General features: G+C 52.9%; 1 protein-coding gene across 1 annotated transcript in view; it reads right to left on the reverse strand.

Annotated features, from left to right (window-relative positions):
* The window catches only part of DPYD (dihydropyrimidine dehydrogenase), a 323,607-nt gene that overhangs the window by 234,299 nt on the left and 69,445 nt on the right, over positions 1–19,863 (reverse strand). Inside the window, exons 7-8 of the mRNA XM_028503389.2 lie at positions 4,582–4,689; positions 2,535–2,704 (exon numbers count right to left, since the gene is read on the reverse strand). Coding sequence (XP_028359190.2) covers positions 2,535–2,704; positions 4,582–4,689 — 278 coding nt within the window. The remainder of the gene's footprint in view (positions 1–2,534; positions 2,705–4,581; positions 4,690–19,863) is intronic.

The raw sequence follows: 19,863 nt of genomic DNA on the forward strand, positions 1-19,863 counted from the left end.
GTGACAGGCAGGAGTCCCAGGTGGGAGGAGCCCCTAGGAGTAAAATTAACCTTGCCAGCTGAGACAGATTACTGGCTACACACAGCCCCAGGTCCGCATTCCTTATAATTAAGGAAAAACTGAAAAGCATCTGATAGTGGCAGGAAAACGCACGTTTAGCCAGCAAGATGCAGAGGAGGAAAACATGAATGTGGCCCTGACATGGTCACCCGGCACCGAAAACGTCTGAGGGGACAGCCGCCGAGAGGCCACACGCAGGGTCGTCCTGGGTGTGGTCCTGCACGCGTGACCCAGAAGGCGCCGGCCTCACGCAAGGACGCGTGAGCGCTATTTCAGAGCGGCCTTCACACGTGCAGATATTTCTGACTAGCAGACCAGACAATCTGCTCATGGCTGTTACTGCTAAAAGCAACTAAGCAGCGCTGATGAGCAGGACGGCGGACCTTCTGGGCAGGGCGCTGCAGGGGGGCAGGCACGCCCCGGCTAAACCAGTCGCCCGTCAGCCAGCGGAGAGGGGAGGCCAGGGCCCGGGGAGCAGCGCGGAAGCCCGTTCGGGTCACACGGCACCGAAAGCCTATCTTGCTTTGCTGCTACTGGGAGATCGAGCACGTGGACAGCAGATTCCTGCGAAACCCTGCGCGTGCGTGGGACTGAGCTATTCAAGCAGTCCTGTCCCGTGTTCTTCTCAGGAATAATTCATAAGAACCACAGAGTCCCTCTCCGCCCACCCACCCGCCCGCGCGCCGACCCTGACCTCCACGCCCCCTCCCGGGGAATCCCGGCCGCTCGGAGCCTTCCTGCGGCTCGGTCTGATCTGTCAGCGGCTTTTAATGCCCGCATTCCAGAGGATTCCGTTACCCTGTGAAACTTAATCTCGCCTATGTAGGCTTGCAGAGAGAACGGGAGGGAATTATTAACAGATTTCCCCTCCTCTTCCCGGGGAGAGCCGCGGGGTGACTGGCTGCCTCCCCGAGGACCTGAGGACCTGAGCTCGGGAGCAGCTGCCTGTGGGCGGCATCCTGCCCAGCCGGTGGGCGAGGCCACGAGGGAGCCGGGAGGACGTCCGGGGTCAGAACTACGTCAGGATGCGGAGAGGCCCCCGCTGCACGCCCTCCGACCAGACCTCCCTCCTGAGGCGTGCACGCAGCCGGGGCTGCAGCCTCCTCTGCAGAGACAGCTGGGAGCCGCAAGAGCCACCCCTGAGGTCAGCAGACCCGCAGCCTCGGCATTGCCAGCCAGGCAGCCTGATAAAAATGCATATTCTCAGGCCCGTGGATCAGAACCAGGACCCGGCGAGCTGTGTCTCGAAACCCCCTTTACGGGGTTCTGCTGCGAAGGGCAGCTGAGGACCTCCGCGCTGGGGAAAGGGGTGTGGCTGCCCCTGCGGCCGAGAAGAGGAGCGAAGTCAGCTCATGCTTTCTTCACCCGGGCAGCTTGCTGAGCTCCGGCAAGGCCGTGCTCTCGCTGGTGAGGTGCCCCGGGGAGACCGCGCCCATGGGCGCTCACACCTCCAGCAAGGACATCGCTGGCTCTGCAGCCACCACCTCCGCACTGCGGGGGGAAGCCTGAGAGGGGGACTGGCTGGGGCCGAGTCCAGCCCAGGAAGCTGACACCTGCAGCTCGGCCGTGGACCAGCGGGGGGACCGATGTGTCAGTAAAGTGAGTCTCTACTCTGACTGTCCCACAAGCGGCAGGGTACCTGCTGACCACAGCTCCAGTTCTTGCCTAGGACAGACACTGCACACAGGTGCGGGCATTCTGGGCAAACCGAATCCCTAACACTGGCCTGGGTAAAAGGAGAGATTCCTCTTTCTACAGATGCATCTGGCTCTTGCTCTCAGGACTCACATCCTTCCCAAGGCATTCCCCCTCTCCAGGAGCGTGAGAGTCCGAGAAGTCAGTGGTACACGCACCCGCTCACGCCTCACCCGAGAGCGGCACCCAGCTGCCGGGAAGAATGAAATGTTGTTACGTCTGTCCTTTTCAGCAAGTTAGCCAATCACGCGTTCTGAGTAATGGTCACGTTAGAGGTCTCTAAATAAACGAACGGCCGTGTCTTTGCTGTGTGGTCTTCCCCGCACGACCAAGCTCTCCGCCCTGGAGGGCAGCTGGTGAGCTTGGCTGATGAAGGGGGTCAGAGGTCTGTCACTCCGACCCTCCCCTGACACCCACACCCTCTGTGGAGAGCAGCATCCCGCTGTTCAGGACGCAGAGGACCCGGCACAACCCACGGCTACTCGTCCAAGTCACATGAGAGACAGTCACCCCGAGAGTGGGAGGCCCTTGTGTACCCACAAAGACGAATTCCCCATTTCACCCAAGTCAGCGTCAGAGGAGCGTGAGCCTGCACTCTGTCTGAATTAGGGGAGCAGCCAGGGCCAGCCCGGCGGAGCTCCCACGCGCACCCCCAACCGCAAGGACGCCCCAAGTCCTCCGGGAGCACTGAGACGAGGAGCCCGCACACTAACAGGGTCCTCGCCACCCCCGCCGGAGCTGGCTTCCCGACAGGCCCGCCCCCTCGGCTGCCACGGTACCTCCTCGGGGACGGCCCTGATGTTCACGAAGCCTTTCCGGAAGACCACGAAGACGCGGCGGGCGCCGCAGCGCAGCGCGGACGTGGCGCAGTCGAAGGCGGTGTCCCCGGCTCCCAGGACGATCACCGTTCCCCGGACGGACGGCAGCGGCGAGCGACAGCCGCACATTCCTGAAGGATGAAAGGAAACCCCGTCGTCAAGGACAGAGGCCGCGTCTGCGTGACAGCTCAGAGGACCCCGGCACTGGCAGCAGCGTGGGGCTGCTGTGGGGCCGTGGCGTGCGGGCACCGGTCACTCCCCATCATTCTGCTCCAAGGGAGGTGGCTTCCCCCCCTTTTACAACCATGCTCTGAGTGTGCGATTCACAGCCCCTGCCCTTCCCTCCCCCTCCCTTCTGGAGGGGCAGCTCCGCACACTCCAAAGAGTTTCGGTCGTAACACAAAGGAACCGGTCAACTCAAACTCTCTCTGGCAGGGTGGTGGTGTGTGTTTCTAACCCGGCATCATTCACTTTGTCTTCATTAGTGGAAAAGGCAGTGATCCTCTGATCCGGGCTCATCGTCCACAGCATCTCGTGAAGAGATGTTTCTCACTGGGACGACGGGAGACGTCTGACACACAGCCCCGCGACCTGTCCCCTTCAGTCCACTCTGAAAATTAACACTAGCCCTGGCTGGCGTAGCTCAGTGGATTGAGTGCGGGCTGCGAACCAAAGTGTCGCAGGTTCGATTCCCAGTCAGGGCACATGCCTGGGTTGCAGGCCACGGCCCCCAGCAACCGCACATTGATGTTTCTCTCTCTCTCTCTCTCTTTCTCCCTCCCTTCCCTCTCTAAAAATAAATAAATAAAATCTTAAAAAAAAAAAGAAAATTAACACTAACATGCGAGGGAAGCGATCTTCATGTGACGGATGGATTTCTGAGAACTCCTTGTTTGAAGAGTTGAAGCTTTCCCCCGTTTACCACTGTTCTGTGTGTGTGTGTGTGTGTGTGTGTGTGTGTGTGTGTGTGTGTGTGTTGGTGAAACGGGGCGTCAAAGGGAAACACGGCGTCTACATCCGAGTCCCTCAGAGGCGCCTCCACGAGGATGTGACGTCCACGCAGAAGCTCACGGGAGAAAGGAACACGCAGGTGCTCTCCCCGTGGTGAGCGGCAGGGAGCCAGCAGGGTGAACAAAGCCGTGCGCTGACGCACAGTAACGATGGAGTACTGGGGTCCCCGCGTGTGCCCGTTCTGCCGGAAGACCGTGGCTGTGGGGGCGTCAGCGGCCCCGCCCCTCTCACACGTGTGTCCCGTGTGCTATGCCCTTCCTCAGGGGGGTCGCGGCGCACACGCAGCCTGTTCTCGTGGTGGGGGGGGGAGACAGGGGGGCGCACACCTTTAGCTGTGAACTTCCACAGGAGGGTCTACTAGAGGGGGTGCTTCAGCTGAGGGGGAACCCCACGCCTGGTCTTTCGAGCGTGCGGTCAGCGGTCAGACTGGACGTTAACACTCGTCTGAAGCGTTTAGATGGTCTGGCTTTGGAGAAATGCCACAACTGCTTTACCGTGAGGACCTCGCTCCAGTGCAGACACGGGGAAGCATTAGCTCCGGGGCGTGTGTCCCTGGGCCTGTGACGTGACATCACGCAGGGACCTCGCACTGGGGGCCCATCACCGCATTTTACCGTGACCTCACTGTCTGCTCTGGGGGACACAGCCTCTCTGCCTGCTGGGACACCTGTCACACCGCCATTTGCCTGACTTTAAAATGAGAGGAAGCAGCAAGCACGACAGTCCCCAAACTGGGGTCCCTGCAAGTCCCTCTACGGACCTCTTCCCCTGTGTGCCCGCTGCCTGCACTTGGGGGCCACTGCCCGCGGCCCGGCTCAGACCTGCCCTCAGCCCGTGCACCGGGCTGGCGCCTCAGGCTGGCTGTGTCTTCTTCGTGTCAGTGGGATGAAAGGGGCCGAGCTGGCCAACGCCCCGCTAGCCTGGGCTCCGTGTGAGCTCACAGCACAGGCGACAGACGGCACAGGCGGCAGTGAGAACAGAGGGCGCCGCGCCGCACCTGGTTTGCTGGCCTTGGCCACGAGCGGCAAGAAGTCTTTGGACGTGTAGAAGCCCTGCTCCTGCGTCAGGCCCTCGAAGACGGGGTCCTTGTTGGGCTCCGGCAGGCCTAGGGAACGAAAACATACAAAAGCATCGTCAGCGGGAGGAGAAACTGTTCCTGTTGGACGTTCAAGAACGTGGAAAGCTGCAACTATTGAAACACTGTGGTTCTCGGAGGGAACCTCTGGGAGCAGAGCAGCATGAAGGAAGGCGTGGAGTCCAATGCAACGTGACGGGCCTCGGGGTACAGCTTCAATCTACGCACATCATGAAGCTCCCCTTCATGCACACGTGTGAGGGGGCCCCCGGAACGGAACTGACGTACAGAAAACTGTGCACTTGTGCTCACTTGTTTAACCCTCAGTCACCTTCACAGTGCCCTCCATCTGACACAGTACGCCTATCGAAGTGTTCTCCACTGCTCAAAACAGTGTTTGAACTCCTGGATTTTGATGCCTTTTAGAGTTTCTGCTGGGTTTTGTTTTGTTTTGTTTTCACCTCCTGCACACGTTTCCCTTTGAGGGCCTTTTCACCCGGGGAAACAAAAAAATGTCGTTGGGGGCGAGGTGGGGTGGACAGGGAGGTGGAGCACAGGGGTCGTGCTGTTTTTGGTCGGAAATGGCTGAACACTCAGCATGGGGAGGGCGGGTGCGCTCCTAAGGCCCCCGTCATGCAGTGGGCAACCGAGCTGAAAGAGTCTTCAAGAACAACAACCACAACAAATCACTGAAACGGAACGCAGCCTCTCACAACGACACCAGCTGGTCCGCTGACCCGGATGGGCTCCCGGAACACTCACCTAGTGGGGGAAGCCTGCACCGCAAGGGGCCTGCCCTGCAGAAGGTGATTCTGGTTGTCTTTGGGTTCTACAGACACGTCCAGAAACACGACACACACATGCACACACAGCGTCAGGGGAGAGTCACGCCTATTCTCTCCTCGTGTTAGAATACAAAATAAACTGCTGGCATATTTACACGTTAAATAAAGAAAACTCATCACAAAAACGGAAATAAGTTATGGATGTATATTTGACTAGTTCCTCGATAGGGGAGATAATTCAAAACAAGACAAGAAAGTCAAGGAGAAAATATATTTTAGCACAAAACGCAGCTATTCTACACTTAAAACATACTGCAAACAAATTAAAAGGAGAATGATTCACCAAGAGAATATGTTAGCAAACAAAATGTCTTTACTATGTAAGGATGTTTCTCAGTTTCAAGAAGGAATATCAGCTTTTCAATAGCGACATAAACAAAGAACAATAAAAATTGGCATAAGAAAAATATAAATACCTTATAAACACCCAAATCTTAAATTGCGCTAGTGATTTAAGAACTACGAACGAAGACAGCGAGACCCGACCCCCCACTCTGACACGGGAAGGGCTGGCGGAGACCAGGCGGCACGGGAGGGGGAGGCGGCCCGTTACCCTCGCCTGACAGACCCGCGGGTTGTGCTCCATTTCCAGGGAGCAGTCTGACCCTCTCCTGGGGAACAGTGAGGCGTGCAAACAGAGGTTTCATGTGCAGACAACGGCCAATGCAAAAAATTTTAAAAAGAGAGACAGGAAAATAGGATGGAGGAATATCGCAATGCCCATGGAATGAATAAATGGGTCTCATTTTTAAAAAGATAGCAGAATGAAACGCAGCCATGGAAACAAATATTCGAGACGTGCGGTATCGGATTTTAGTCCAAAGACAGTGCTAAACGAACTCCCAGGAGACGGCACTCTGTCTTGTGTGAGTCAAGTTGCATAAAACAAAATACGTCAATTATATAATCTGAACAGTGATCCCTTCTGGCGGTGGGGTTATATATACAGCATTTTATTTTTTCACGATGTCCTCATTTTCCTAATTTTCTACAACATGCATGTAACAATTACATAATTAGGAAATAACTGTGAGGGTTTTGAAAAGAAAATGAAGAGCAAGCTGAACTTCTTTTCCAAGCATAAACAAAGGGCATCGGGTACCAGCAGCCGCACTGTGGCAGAGTGAAGAATGCACGCATCCCGGTTCCGTAAGGACCGGGGCACATCTCTAGTGTGACTTTATTTGCTGCCCAGAGCTCCTTCCACCCCACCAGTGGGGCCCCTGCAGGGAGGCATGAGTTACTTCACACTGAAACAGAGGGTGCCGGGCAGCGGCCCGGGGGGGCACCGGGTAAGAAGTGCGGTACAAGGAGGCCGCGGTCCCGACGGGAAGGCAGGTGCCGGGCCTGCTCTGTGGGCGGACGAGTCTCTGAGGGGGTGGAGCGAGCAGCCAGCAGCAAACCTTTGCTGCTGACACGCGGCGCTCTGCCCGGCACCTTCATCCCCCCCTGCTCAGAAGGGCTGCCCCTCCCTTACAGACCGTTCCAAGACCATTCGGCTTTTGAATCATCCGAATGATCTAGGAAGGTCAGGCAAGGCATCTGCCTTGCCTTCGACGCAGCTTCTCTGTAACTGAGCTAAGACGACTCCTTCACTTTCCGATCGAGAGGGGTGTTCTGTAGGTGTCTCTGTAGCACGGGGACTGTTACATAAATGTGTGCTTGCTTACGTAACTCTTTTAGAAAGCCTGGGGCAGCGGTGGTGACAGTTACGCAAAAATACCGGAACATGTACTTGAAAACTCGAATGACCAAGCAAAGTTTCTTGAAAGCTATTTTTTAAAAAATCACTGTAGTTCAAGCTACCCTGGATTAGTGAAACCACCGTTTACATACGCTACACGACGAATCAAGGTTTGAATGAGGAACTGTCTCCCTCCTCACGTTACTCTACCATGAAGTAGCATATGGTCTGCACGGTAGCTTCATTTTCCTGCTAAAAACCACAAACAAACGGGAACGCCAACCTGAAGTGCTGTGTGATTTCAAGGGGAGAGGACAAGCAAGACCTTCAGGACAGACGGAAGACAAGCCCGGAGAACGTAAGTGGTGGACAGGAGCCCCGTCCCGGCGGGCAATGAAGTCCGGTGTCCTGCCCTCCCTGCCCTGTGACCGGGCTCTGCCTCCCCGCCAGGGCCCGGCCGAGAGGGGGTGGCACCCGGTGCCTGCTCCGCAGACCCCCGCTACGGTGACTGCCCGGGAGAGACGCGGCATTCTCGCCACGCGCCCCCCCAGACCACAGAGAGGACTCCCCTCTTCTGCAGGGCTGTGTCGGGAAAAAGACACCTGGGTAGAACGCAGACTTCGTTTTTTCACCCGAACCAAGGAACCCCAACCGGACCCCTCGGTTTCCTGTGCTTCCCTGACTCCGCATTCACCACGGCAACGAACTTCACATTTCCTGGAAGGGCTCGTGGGCACCGGCTGCACTGGCCGGACGTTCTGGCCTTGGTGGGCTGGCTTCAGGAGACGGGGAGAGGGGCCAGAGCCGGGACGCACCACTGTGACTGGGGTGTCCTTGTGGCCCAGGGAGCCCCGCCCCGGGTCACCCGCACTCAGATGCCGAGGGCTGGGAGCCCTTCCCCCACCCGGGGTCACCCGCACTCAGATGCCGAGGGCCGGGAGCCCTTCCCCCACCCGGAGACAGGTCTCCCTAAGGCCCTGGGGCTGCGCGTCTGAAGCTCGCCTCGCAGACTCCGGCGGGGCGGCCGAGCTGGCCGAAGAGCCCCAAGTTCTGCCGACCGACCGCGAGGCTGCCGGTGATGAGGAGCAGGGCCTTCATCCTCAGGCGGCGTTGGAGACTCTCCTCCCGCCTACAGTGACCTGCTTTGTGACCCGAGTAAGTCCCGCGACGCTGGTTCCTGTGCACGTGGCTGGGCTAGGGCATCACGGCACCGGGACACGCCGATCCAGCTGTGCCCTGAAGGCGCGTCGCGGATGTGGGTCGTGCCTGCAGCCAGCTGACTGCAGGCAAAGGAGACTGCCTCGGCACCTGGGTGGGCCTGGGAGCGGAGGTCTCCCCACGGGAGGGAGCTTCCGTCTGTCTGCAGGCCCCAGATGCAGGCTTCAGGCCGGCCGGCTCTCGCAGCCACATAAGCTAATGCCCCGAAATAAATCACATGTCTATACATGCACACGCACAGAATCTATGTATACACACGTGTTTAAAATCTGTATACAAAGATTATAAGTAAATTAAACATAAAACTATATACTTATATAAAATATATAGATAATAATATATTTATACACATATCTCCTAACGGATACAGTCCTTAAATCTCTCCGATGAAACTGGGATCTCCGTCTGTACACCCACCCATGTCTGTCTGTCTGTCTGTCTGCAGCCACATGTGTTCACGCAGCACTGGGACCCGGCACACGGTGCACACCCGGCAAGCACCAGCTGCGCAGGCTAGGACAGGCTTGCTCACGCTACCCTACCAGACTCCTCAGATTCCACACCTTGCAGGGAGGAGGGGGCGGAGCTGAGCTCAGGATCAGGCGCGAGGCTCGGGCGCGTCACACGTGCTGCACGGCAAGGAAAACGCCGCCTCGTAAGTGGGACGCGGAGGATGAGGGAGCGCACAACCCCCGCCTGCCAACGGGGGTCCCCCCAGAGCAGGCGGCGTGCCGATGCCCGAGGTGGGCGTCTGCACCGGGGCGATGGCAAAACGACACCGACGGGACCCTTGGCCCACCCGTTGGTGGGAAGGCGGCGTTCACGAAGGGACAGGAGGTGGGGACGACTGGACGAACAGAACAGCTCAGCGGGGACGCAGGACTCTTATCTTCACGAAGTCCCTCCCGGCCGTGTCACTGTCCCCCCCTAGGACGGTCCCTGAAGACTCTGGTGTTGCAGCAGGTGTCTGCACAAAGGGACACTTCCGGAAGAACTGCTGAAGATGACTGTGTTCGCGTTCTCCAAAAGGAAAAAGAAATAAAATTTTTCCTACAGGACAGGAAATCTAATTTAACATTTATTGCTTGATTCTATCATAGGCACTGCTCCCAGCGCATGACATGGAAGTGATTGTTTAATGCAGTAATTCGCTGACTTCTGGAAACGACTCCATACGCACAACTCATACTATGGTCCGCGCCTGAGGTGTGAGGAAACCGAGGCACACACAGATTAAGGCGAGCTCTGCCAACGCCCCACAGAGCAGGCAGGGAGCAAGGTCGGTTTCTGGACTGCACAGTGCACCTGCAGAGTCCGAGCTTTCATCTCGAAACGCCGCCCTTCTGATGCACCAGGTCACGGCAAAGGCCCGTCACCACGCAATGCCCCGTGACCAGTGGCATCTAAATGACCCACTCCGCAGCCAGTGCTGGTTTGCCCGCAAGGCTGCGGGCGTGTGCACCCAACCCAGCGTGCGCGGCCAGGCCCCCGCCCCGGGCACACGGGGGGCCGGCGGCTTCCCCGGCCGCCTCTCTGCTTCGTGATTCTTCTCTCCAGCTCCGCCCCCTCGGAAATGCTCTCCCTGTTAAGAGCGTCCCCCTTGGTGATCTGCTGGTTACCTCCCAGTATTTGATCTCCTTTGAAATGTGGGCCTCTGGTTTGTTTTCCGGCACCTCCCGCTCTGGAACCACCATGGAATAAGTAATGGTGGTGGTGTGTGCCGTCAATTCTTCCTGCTCACAGTGAGCTGTGCACACTCCAATTAACACGAGCAAGATATTAACTGTTCTGGTTCATGCTCTGTCTCGTCCGTCACAGAGGAGGAGCGGGCATGTGAGGCTGAGCTTTGGGAGGAGGTGCTGAGGAAGTGCCCGGATTCCGTAGCACCCGCCTGTGTTGCTGCACGGGGCCCCTCACTCGGCTCAGCCCCTCACTCAGCTCAGCCCCTCGCTCGCTCAGCTCAGCTCAGGGAGCAGGGGAGCGTCTCGCTCCAGAGTGCTCCTGCCTAGCCGTCTGGGGAGCCGGGGGGATCACGGTCTCGTCCCGTCCCCTTTCCAGCTGCACTTGGGTGACACTACTCAACCCTGGGGTGCTCACACGCCCTGGTTTTGGAAAGAGATAGCCCTGCTGGTGTGTGGGGTTGTTCTAAACATAGGAGAGGCAATGCACATGAGCTAGTCTGGTCAACCTAAACAACATCTGACTGCAAGTCATTATCACCATCTTGGGCAAACTAGAAAAACTATGGGAAATAAAGGCCACTCACAAGGTGAAAAGACTCACAGTCAACACTTTCAAAGACAGAAGACAGCACAATTGATCACAAGAAGCCGTTTCAATGAATGTGCATACTAAGTGTCGATGTAGGTGTGAAACCAAATGTATGTGTCCACTACCAGCTGTACCTAATTACCACCTTAGAAAAGGTAAACTCTTCCTATACCAAGCCCAAACATTTGGGATTACAACACAGAAGTCAAATGCTCTCTTTGCAGGCTGAGCATTCCGCAATGCCACCATGAATTACCAAGTTTTCCATCTGCCACTTAAAGACCACTTACAGGACCCAAAAGACTCACTGCCTATTTCCAAGGGACAACGGTGCCATATGGGTTATAACTCTACGATCTATGTATTGATTAGAAAGAGAACAGATCAATGCTGCCCTATTGTGCTTCTCTTCTCAATAAAACCCTCCCCCCGCCCCGCACCCCACGGTAAACACACTTAGTCCGGGGCGTTCGCACTGCTCTCAGAAGGAGCGGAGTGGTTTGCTATGGCGCTCGTGAAATCAGATCACCACGCGTCACGAGAGCACTCATTGCATCGATTTTTCAAATCCCCATTAAACATCTGTTTCCTGTAACTGCTCTCCGCTCTCTCTCTCTCGACTCAACCACAGGCCCTAGTGGTGAGCGTCACACCGGCGGTTAGAGCCCGGCGGGACGGAAATGCCGTGAGTGCAGGCAGCGACCCGGGTCCCAGTGTCCCCGCCACGCAAGGTGTGTTTCTGCACAGAGTCCTACGACAGTGAAGTCCGGAGCCGAGGCAGATCCTGAGCATTCACGCACTTTTGAAAATCTGATAGACGCTGAAATAAGGTCTCCTTTTTGTATTTCATTTGTAAAAGGGTAAGATTTTTAAAAAGCACTGAAGAAGGGAATGAAATGACCAAAGATGATCATTTCTACGAAGTTAAAATGCCTTTCAGTCCACGTGCACGACTTCGTGGAGAGACCACGCCCAGGGTCTATCGTTTGCCAGCGAGGCTGGCTCGTGGATCCTGGATCGCTCCGCTAGAGCCTCGTCCCAGGCCCAGGGGTAGCGTGCGCAGGGGAGAGACAGCAGAAACACAGAGATGCAACTCGCAAGTGCGACTGATGCAGGGGACAGACTGAGTCCAAACAGTCAGAGTTCTGGAGGGTGTGTTTACCTGGAATAAAATGTCCAGTAATTTCACATAACAAAATGAGAGTGGGACTCACTGATCCTTTTTGATTTCACAATTTTTACTTTTCCACAGTTGGACAAAAAAATAGAGACTTTGTTTTAATTAATAGAATGATGCCCAAGAATCCCAAGATGGTTCCTGAGTGTAGTTCACTCCCCTGACAAATCATTTCTGTACTCGGATCCATACTATCTGTTTCTCTTTCCATGTATAGGGGCATGTGAAACAACCAAAATGATGAAATCTTGGACAAAAAAGAGATCATTTATTTTTCTTTGTACTTTTGTGATATTCCCATAGTCTCATAATTAGCAGAAGTTATTTCAATAATTAAAATTTAATTTTAATCATATGAACGTATGATCTTCTTAAATCCCTCTTCTAGAACAGACACATTGATGTAATTTACTATTATTATCACAGGGTTCTACCTGTCCCTTTGGTGTTTGGTGTTATTTATTAAAGTATGATTTACCTCTCAGGTCTTTTTTCTTTGTTCCCCTCCCTTCCCTTTTCTCTGTTTCTTACTTTGATTTGGCTTTTTCTATAAAACAATTTTCTCAAATTATAATCTTCACATTGTGAAGCAAAAAAGAAATCAAACAGTAAGCCTCAGGCAAAGGTTTTTTCTAATCTACTGGAATTCTTAGCTGGTGTTAGGAAATCACTGTTGAGGACTGCATAAGGATACCACATTCCAAAGTAAAGAAATCATTAATAATAGAATACTAAAAAGGAACAGTTACATTACAAAATCAATCTACCAGGCCCACAAAGAGAACAAATTTGCCACGGCCCCCTGTGGTGGAGATGCGGCAGTAATCTCAACAGCAGGAAATAAAAGGGAAGAGGAGAGGAAAACACAAAAGCACAGACATTAAAAAAGTAATTAAAACACTTATCTCCATCGGCATACGTAACGGAGAAAGCCCCTCACCCAGCCACCCAAACACAGGCTCGGTGAACCGCTCGGCGGGGGACAGCAGTCTCGCTGTCACCGCAAACACACGCTCCGTGCAGGGCGGCCGCCCTTCCGAAATCACTGCAGAAGCGTCGCTGATGTGTTCATCACCAGTGAACGTGCCACACACTCACCGTATTGTATTAGCGACTTTCTCAAAGGTGTTCTTAAAAATAGCACTTCTGCATTTTTTTATTCAAATACATTCTTAAGTACAGGCGCTGGCGACCTCTTTACTTGTAATTGCTTCGGTGAATTTTACAACTGCATTTGAGGCTAAAGTAGTCTGTACACGGAAAACCTCACAGAATGATTTTTTAATGTAACATGCATTTAGGTAATGCACTTAAACTGTTGCCTTTAAAGCCAAGTTCATCTTAGCCTGGAATGCCAAGAGGTGAGGCACCGTGCAAGAGTTAGGGTCGTGGATTAAACCTGAAACGATTGGTAAGAACCATTTTGAATTACTCGTGTAAGCTCTGGCCTTCAGAGCTCTCTGCACAGGGAGACGACGCAAGCCTTTATTTTATTTAAAAATCAAGACCGGGCACCGAACGTGCGAGGTGACCAGCCACCGTCTGCTGGAGCTTGTTCTCCCACGTGCCTCCCACCGGCGCGTCCAGAAGCAGAGCAGCGCCGCCTGGCTCAGGGTCGGAAGACCCCGCTGGGCTCCGACTGCCCCTTGCTAGCCACTCCCTGTAGGTCCACGCCAGTCACCCACCTTCAAGGCTGTTTCCTCATCTTTAAAAACAGAAGAGTCACAACAATGCATTTGCTCCTCGGGCCGTCACTGGGACGAGTACGCACGCTACAGCTCTGTACTTCTGGAACCGCTTCATTTCACAGGTGGAAAAGCAACTCGCCATCCTGGATACCGGTGATGCTGCCACGGCATTCTTTCTTCTCCCAGCGATACTCACAACTCGGTTCCATTCTAATGCTGCCTTTTCCTCTTATACGCAAATGATACATCTCTATGCAAATCTGTGCTCATCTACAGCCCTGCTATAATTTTATATATGTTTCATAAAAATTACTTGATTTTTTTCAAAAAATGTTATGGTATCAGAAAAATAAATTATTTCCAAACTTAGATATACTTCAAATGTATTCAGCATTACTGACTTCTTCCTGCTAAGTAAGAGTCTTGAAATTATCAGGTAGGCCAAAAAGTCCATTTCGTTTTCTTCCACAGAGTGCCTCTAGCAGTGCTGCCTCGCTCTCTTCAGCTTCGTTTGCAGCATTCTTGTTTGCTTGTATTGTGACAGCCGTCATAGCAGCATGCATTTTAAAGAATGATCAAAATTGGTGAATTTTTATGTAGCCACTTTACTACTGAAGATGGAAGAACATCAGGCAACATATTCGGCATATTATGCCTTACTATTTCAACAAAGGTGAAGACGCAACTGAAATGCAAGAAAAAAAAAAGGATCGGTGCGGTGTGCGGAGAGGGTGCTGGGACTGATCGAACGTGTCGAAAGTGGTTTGCGAAGTTCTGCTCTGGAGACTTCTTGGTGAACGGTGCTCCACAGTCGGGGAGACCCGCTGAGGATGACAGCGATCCAATCAAGACATCAGCTGAGAGCAGTCGACGTTTTACCATGCGGGAGAGAGCCGACATATTCAATATACCCGAATCAATACAGTTATTGGTAAAAATGAAAAATATAACTTCTGCCCTGGCTGGCGTAGCTCAGTGGATTGAGCTCAGGCTGCGAACCAAAGTGTCGTAGGTTCGATTCCCAGTCAGGGCACATGCCTGGGTTGCAGGCCATGACCCCCAGCAACTGCACATTGATGTTTCCCTCTCTCTCTCTCTCTCTTTCTCCCTCCCTTCCCTCTCTAAAAATAAATAAATAAAATATTAAAAAAAAGAAAAGAAAAATATAACTTCCATTTTACGGAAAAAATTAAACTTTTTGGCCAACCAACAGAATACTTTTCTAGGAGTTTCAGAAAATTTCACGATGTAATCACTTTCCAAAAGACATTCGTGATGGACAGACAGAGTCAGCAATTTCAGAAACCTGTGACTGACCTTCTTGAACCTACTTGTTCATCCGCAAACCAGGCAGACTACCTAGAGGCAGAGTCTGAGCCTGGCCCGGTTTGTCCAAGGAACCCAAGACGATCAAAAAACACATATAAACCTGAAACGATCTCCGTATATGCGTGCATTTTATTGTAATGTGTGCACAAGGGTTATCCTCTCCGGTATGTTCCACAAGGAGCCTGTAACTCGAGAGAGGTTCAAGGGTCACATTCGCCGAGATGAAATCAATTACAGTGTCCCATTTATCCAAAGGCCATTCCGAGTTCCCAGAGCGTGGTCACAAATGCCAAACACAATGAAGTTATCCACACCTGTCAATCACCACCCCAGGAATAAACGCTAGTTTATGCAAGAATCTGTAAGTATCCTTGTCCTGGTGAAAGCGCAAGTAACAGTTCTGACATCAGACACAAGGCATGTGCATATCACTACGAAACCTTGTATAATCAGTTATTTAAACTTCAAGCTTGGTTTTCCTTATCTATAAAACCTGCTCTGCAGAGAGACTGATTAAGATACTATATCTCAATAATATGATAATTGCTTAGCACAGTGACTGGCATACGACAAATGTTAATAGAATTGTTTTTTATGTATTTTAAACTTTTAAAAATCCTATTATTTTTACACTTGTACCTTCCTTGATATTTAACAAGATTTTAGCAATAAAACACCGTAACAACCACCATGAAAATAAAAAAAAATACAGATTATTTATTTAAACTTAGTGCCACCTGAAATGTCCTCACATATAACTCACTATATAAAACCTGGCAGGTTCGATGCATATCCGTCACACAGCTAGTGCTGAAACTCTATTACGTACAACCGCCAAACAAAAATACAGTCTACTGCGTTCAACTTTCAGGTCTGGATGACAGCCGTGATTTTTAAATTAGGATGAAGACCAGTTGGAAGGAGGAATCTCAGATGTTTACTTATTTAACCAATTATTCACGAAAATCCATTGAGCGCCTACTATGTGCTAGCTACCCTAGTGCGTGCCAGGGAGACACAGTTATGTGTGTGGTTCCCAGGACACGGGGTCAGAAAGTCAGAGAGAGCGGCGGTCCGTGCCGCGACACGCCGCCCGGTGTGCAGAGCACTCCCACGGCACATGCCACCGGGGCCGGGACGGTCTCACACGAGCTGAGGAGTAAAAGGTGAGTGTTTCCAGAGGTAGAAACAAGGGCAGGGCGGGGTAGGTGTTCAGCTGAGGGTAACCAGGTAGGGTGTGGTCAGGGGAGCAGAGAAAGGGGGAAGGGAAGTAGCAGCATTTGCAATGTGGCAGGTAGGCAGGCCCCAGGCCTAAGGAGCCAGGCCGCTCCCAGCGAGGAGTGTGGATGACACCGAGGAGACACGGCAGGGAAACGATGTGATCGGCTCGGGACGGTGAGGAGGGCCGGCTGGCGGGAGGGTGCGGTGCTGATCGCCGGCGGTGAGAAGGCGGGCAGGCAGGCAGGCAGTCGTGGCGGGATGCTGCGTGCATTCTGGCGAGAATTCTTCCCCACCTGGAACACCAGCCAGCTCCACTAACAGAGCCTCACCGGGGGGGTCTACAGCCTCCCAGTGAACACGGTTTACCCTGCGGGCCAACCTGCTCACCCAAACAGAAGTCATGTAGATCTCGGATAGGGGGATACCGAGGCGGGAAGCGCAGACTCTGAGTGAAATGCAAATGTGCTCCAGAGAAGCCCTGCAGCTAGCATTTGAGACCGCGTCTCTCGGTGTCCTAGGGGCGTGTTTATCTCCTCCCGGTACAGGAACTGGGGCAGGGACAGTGGGGTCGTGAGACACTGACAATGGGGACACACGAGAGTAGCGACATGTCCCTCAGCCGTTTGGGAGTTACTGTCAAAGGGCGGCGCGCCCAGTGGTTGTGGGGAACAGAGGGAGAGGCGCAGCCAGAGCTGAGCGGGCCCTGCCCTTTCAGTGGGCGCCCCCACAGCGCTTGTTCAGGACGGCAGAGGAAGGGCACAGCCTGGGACACAGCTGCTCCATTCCATCGGGGACATATTAATGGGGTGTGGGACATCCCAGAGCGCTGTCCTGTAGATAACAAACAGTCAAGTCCGACGCTCACGAGAGAACCTGGTCTGGACGGACTCTCCCCAGAGCGCGTCCACGGCACACAGGAAAGGCGCCTGGGGCGGAGCCCCACGCAACCGGCTGCTGCTGAAGGAAGAGGGGGGACAGGGCAGAGACGGGCACTGAGGAGCCCCAGGCAGGGCGACAGCCGGTGGGGGAAGCCGAGAGGAGAGAGGCAGGAATTCGGACTTTCTCGTCCGCACAAGCAAAACAGAGGCACACTTTCAAGAATGTATATCCAGTGTACAGTAACGCACACCATAAAGCGTCAAGAAACAGGTGTTCAAAGGTGCTTCTGACTTTAGGGCTCCACCTTCTTCAGTTCTAAGCATAGCACGAGGACCTACAATTAATTTTAGGAGCCGTACAGCTAGAGGAGATTCAGTGGGACACAACCTAAAACAGTACAAAAACAACGCAAGAGCAATGCATGGACTGCAACTATGACAGTCGATTCAAACGAGGTGAATCAGAAGAGGTTGCTCGCGGCAACGCCGGCTGGAGTAGGGAAGGGGGGACTCCACCGGAGGTGCGTGCCACCCGCCTCTCCAGGACCCCGAGTTCACGGAGACTTTGTTCGCCCTGGAGTCTTCCCTAGAAAGAAGCAGTCAGCGGTGGCAACTCTGCATTAATTAAATTCTGAGTGGACAATACGAAATGGATATGACTCGGCTTGTAGCACGTTTAATTAAAAACAACCTTTAGAAGGGTTTCTCTCACACTCGCGAGATTTCTGGCAAAACCGAAGCTCTGAATTAGGGAGGTTTTATTCTGTCTCCATGAGGTTTGGGGATCCCACAAAAGGGCGCATTCCCGTGTGGGTGGCCCTGCAAGACATTTTCTGGCCTCTGAGAGCAAAACCCAACACAGTGTCCGGACAGGAGAGAGCAGGCCCACCCTGGGTGTGCCCCCTGCCCGCCCGTGCCTACTGACCGTCAGCCTCCCCACCTCTAAACGCCTTCGTTTCCTCTCCAGCACCGTCTCCCCTGAGCGGTTTTAAGAACTCGTGAATCACCAGGTGTTATACAGACATGCGATTTAATAAATGAAACAAATTTCACTGCAGTCAGAGCCCACTGCAGAGGCGATCCCATCTTCTCTTTCTGGAAGAAACCACTAGGTGAAGCAGCTGTAGGAACAGTGCATGGAGGGATTGTCAGGGAGGTCACGCTGAAATTCCAGGCTGTTCTTGGGGAGTTATGTAAATTCCCTGAGAGCTATAAAATGTATTCACAAGCAAATATTAAATTACATTCAAAAGCACCTGAGCCACTCCAACCATAGCATCTTGACAGGATCAGTACAAATCTCACACTTTTAAAAGTCGATGAGAACCTAGGAATCCAGGCTGGCCGCTCCTAGCGCTGGGCCTAGGGCTCTCCGAGGCCAGCTGCTGCGTGTTTGAGAGGAGTTCGGAAGTTGTGAAGCATGCGCAAAGACCAGCCACTCACGTGGAAAAGCAGCTTGGGTGACCCAGGAAGTTGGGTGGGATGGAGTCCCTGGGGATCTCCAAGGTGGGTCAAGCAGCGTTAGCCAGGCTGATGAAATCTCAGATGTGGCAGCAGCTTGCCTGCTCTGTGGGGGGACAGTTTAGAAAAGGGACAATGGCTTCTGCTCACCTTGATGCCAGACACCTCAGTTTCTCCCTGTATGCCACTGGTGTCTTTCAATCTGCTACCCTAGGCCCAGCACAAGTAGCGGCCATCTCAGATTGCTTTATAATTCAGGAAGGGTGGCCCTGGGCAAAATACAAATGGGGGCTGAACGTGGCCTGCACCACTGGGGAAACCTCAGGGCCAAAGCACTTGGTGGATAGCCACAGACCACACCAGAGCACTACCACCCTGCCCCTACACAGCTGACCCTCCATGGAGGGTGGAGGTTGGTGGTCAGTGGTCACAGCCAGTCCTTGCAGCTGACTGGCCTGGGTAGATCCCTCCCATTGACCTGCCAACAGCAACCAAGGCTCAACTACGAGACCAGGGTGTACTCAGCCCACATGAAGGGTGCACCTTGAGTACCCAGCGTGGGTGGTAGGGGAGGCTGTGCCACCAAACCCTACAGAGTGTCTACCACATTAACCCTCACTACCAAGGCAGAGAGTCAAAACAGCTCTACCTAATACATAGAAACAAACACAGGGAGGCTGCCAGAATGAGGAGACGAAGAAATGTGACCCAAATGAAATAGATCAAAATTCCAGAAAAAGAGCTAAACAAAATGGAGACAAGCAACCTATCAGATGCAGAGTTCAAAACACTGGTTATCAGGATGCTCAGGGAACTTAGCGAGGACCTCAACAGTATAAAAATGATCCAGTCAAAACAAAGGATACACTAATTGAAATAAAGAACAATCTACAAGGAAACAACAGTAGAGTGGATGATACGGAGATTCAAATCAATGATACACAGCATAAGGAAGTAAAAACAACCAGTCAGAACCAGAAGAATAAAGAAAAATCCAAAAAAGTGGGGATAGTACAAACAGCCTTTGTGACAACTTCAAGAGGTCCAACATCACATCATAGGGGTGCCAGAAGGAGAAGAGAAAGATAAAGAAATTAGAAATCTATCTGAAAAAATAATGAAAGAAAACTTCCCTAATTTGGTGAAGGAAATAGACATACAAGTCCAGGCGGCACAGTGAGTCCCAAACAACACGGATGCAAAGAGGCCCACTCCAAGACACGTCATAATTAAAATGCCAAAGGTTAAAGATAAAGAGAGAACCTTAAAAGCAGCAAACAGGGGAGTTCCCATAAGACTGTCAGCTGACTTCTCAAGAGCCATTTTGCAGGCAAGAAGGGACTGGCAAGAAATGTTCAAAGTGATGAAAAGCAGGGACCTACAGCCAAGGCTGTTCTCCCCGGCAAGGCTGTCATTTAGAATCGAAGGGCAG

The sequence above is a fragment of the Phyllostomus discolor genome, chromosome 14, assembly GCF_004126475.2.
Source record: "Phyllostomus discolor isolate MPI-MPIP mPhyDis1 chromosome 14, mPhyDis1.pri.v3, whole genome shotgun sequence".
Taxonomy (NCBI): Eukaryota; Metazoa; Chordata; class Mammalia; order Chiroptera; family Phyllostomidae; genus Phyllostomus; species Phyllostomus discolor.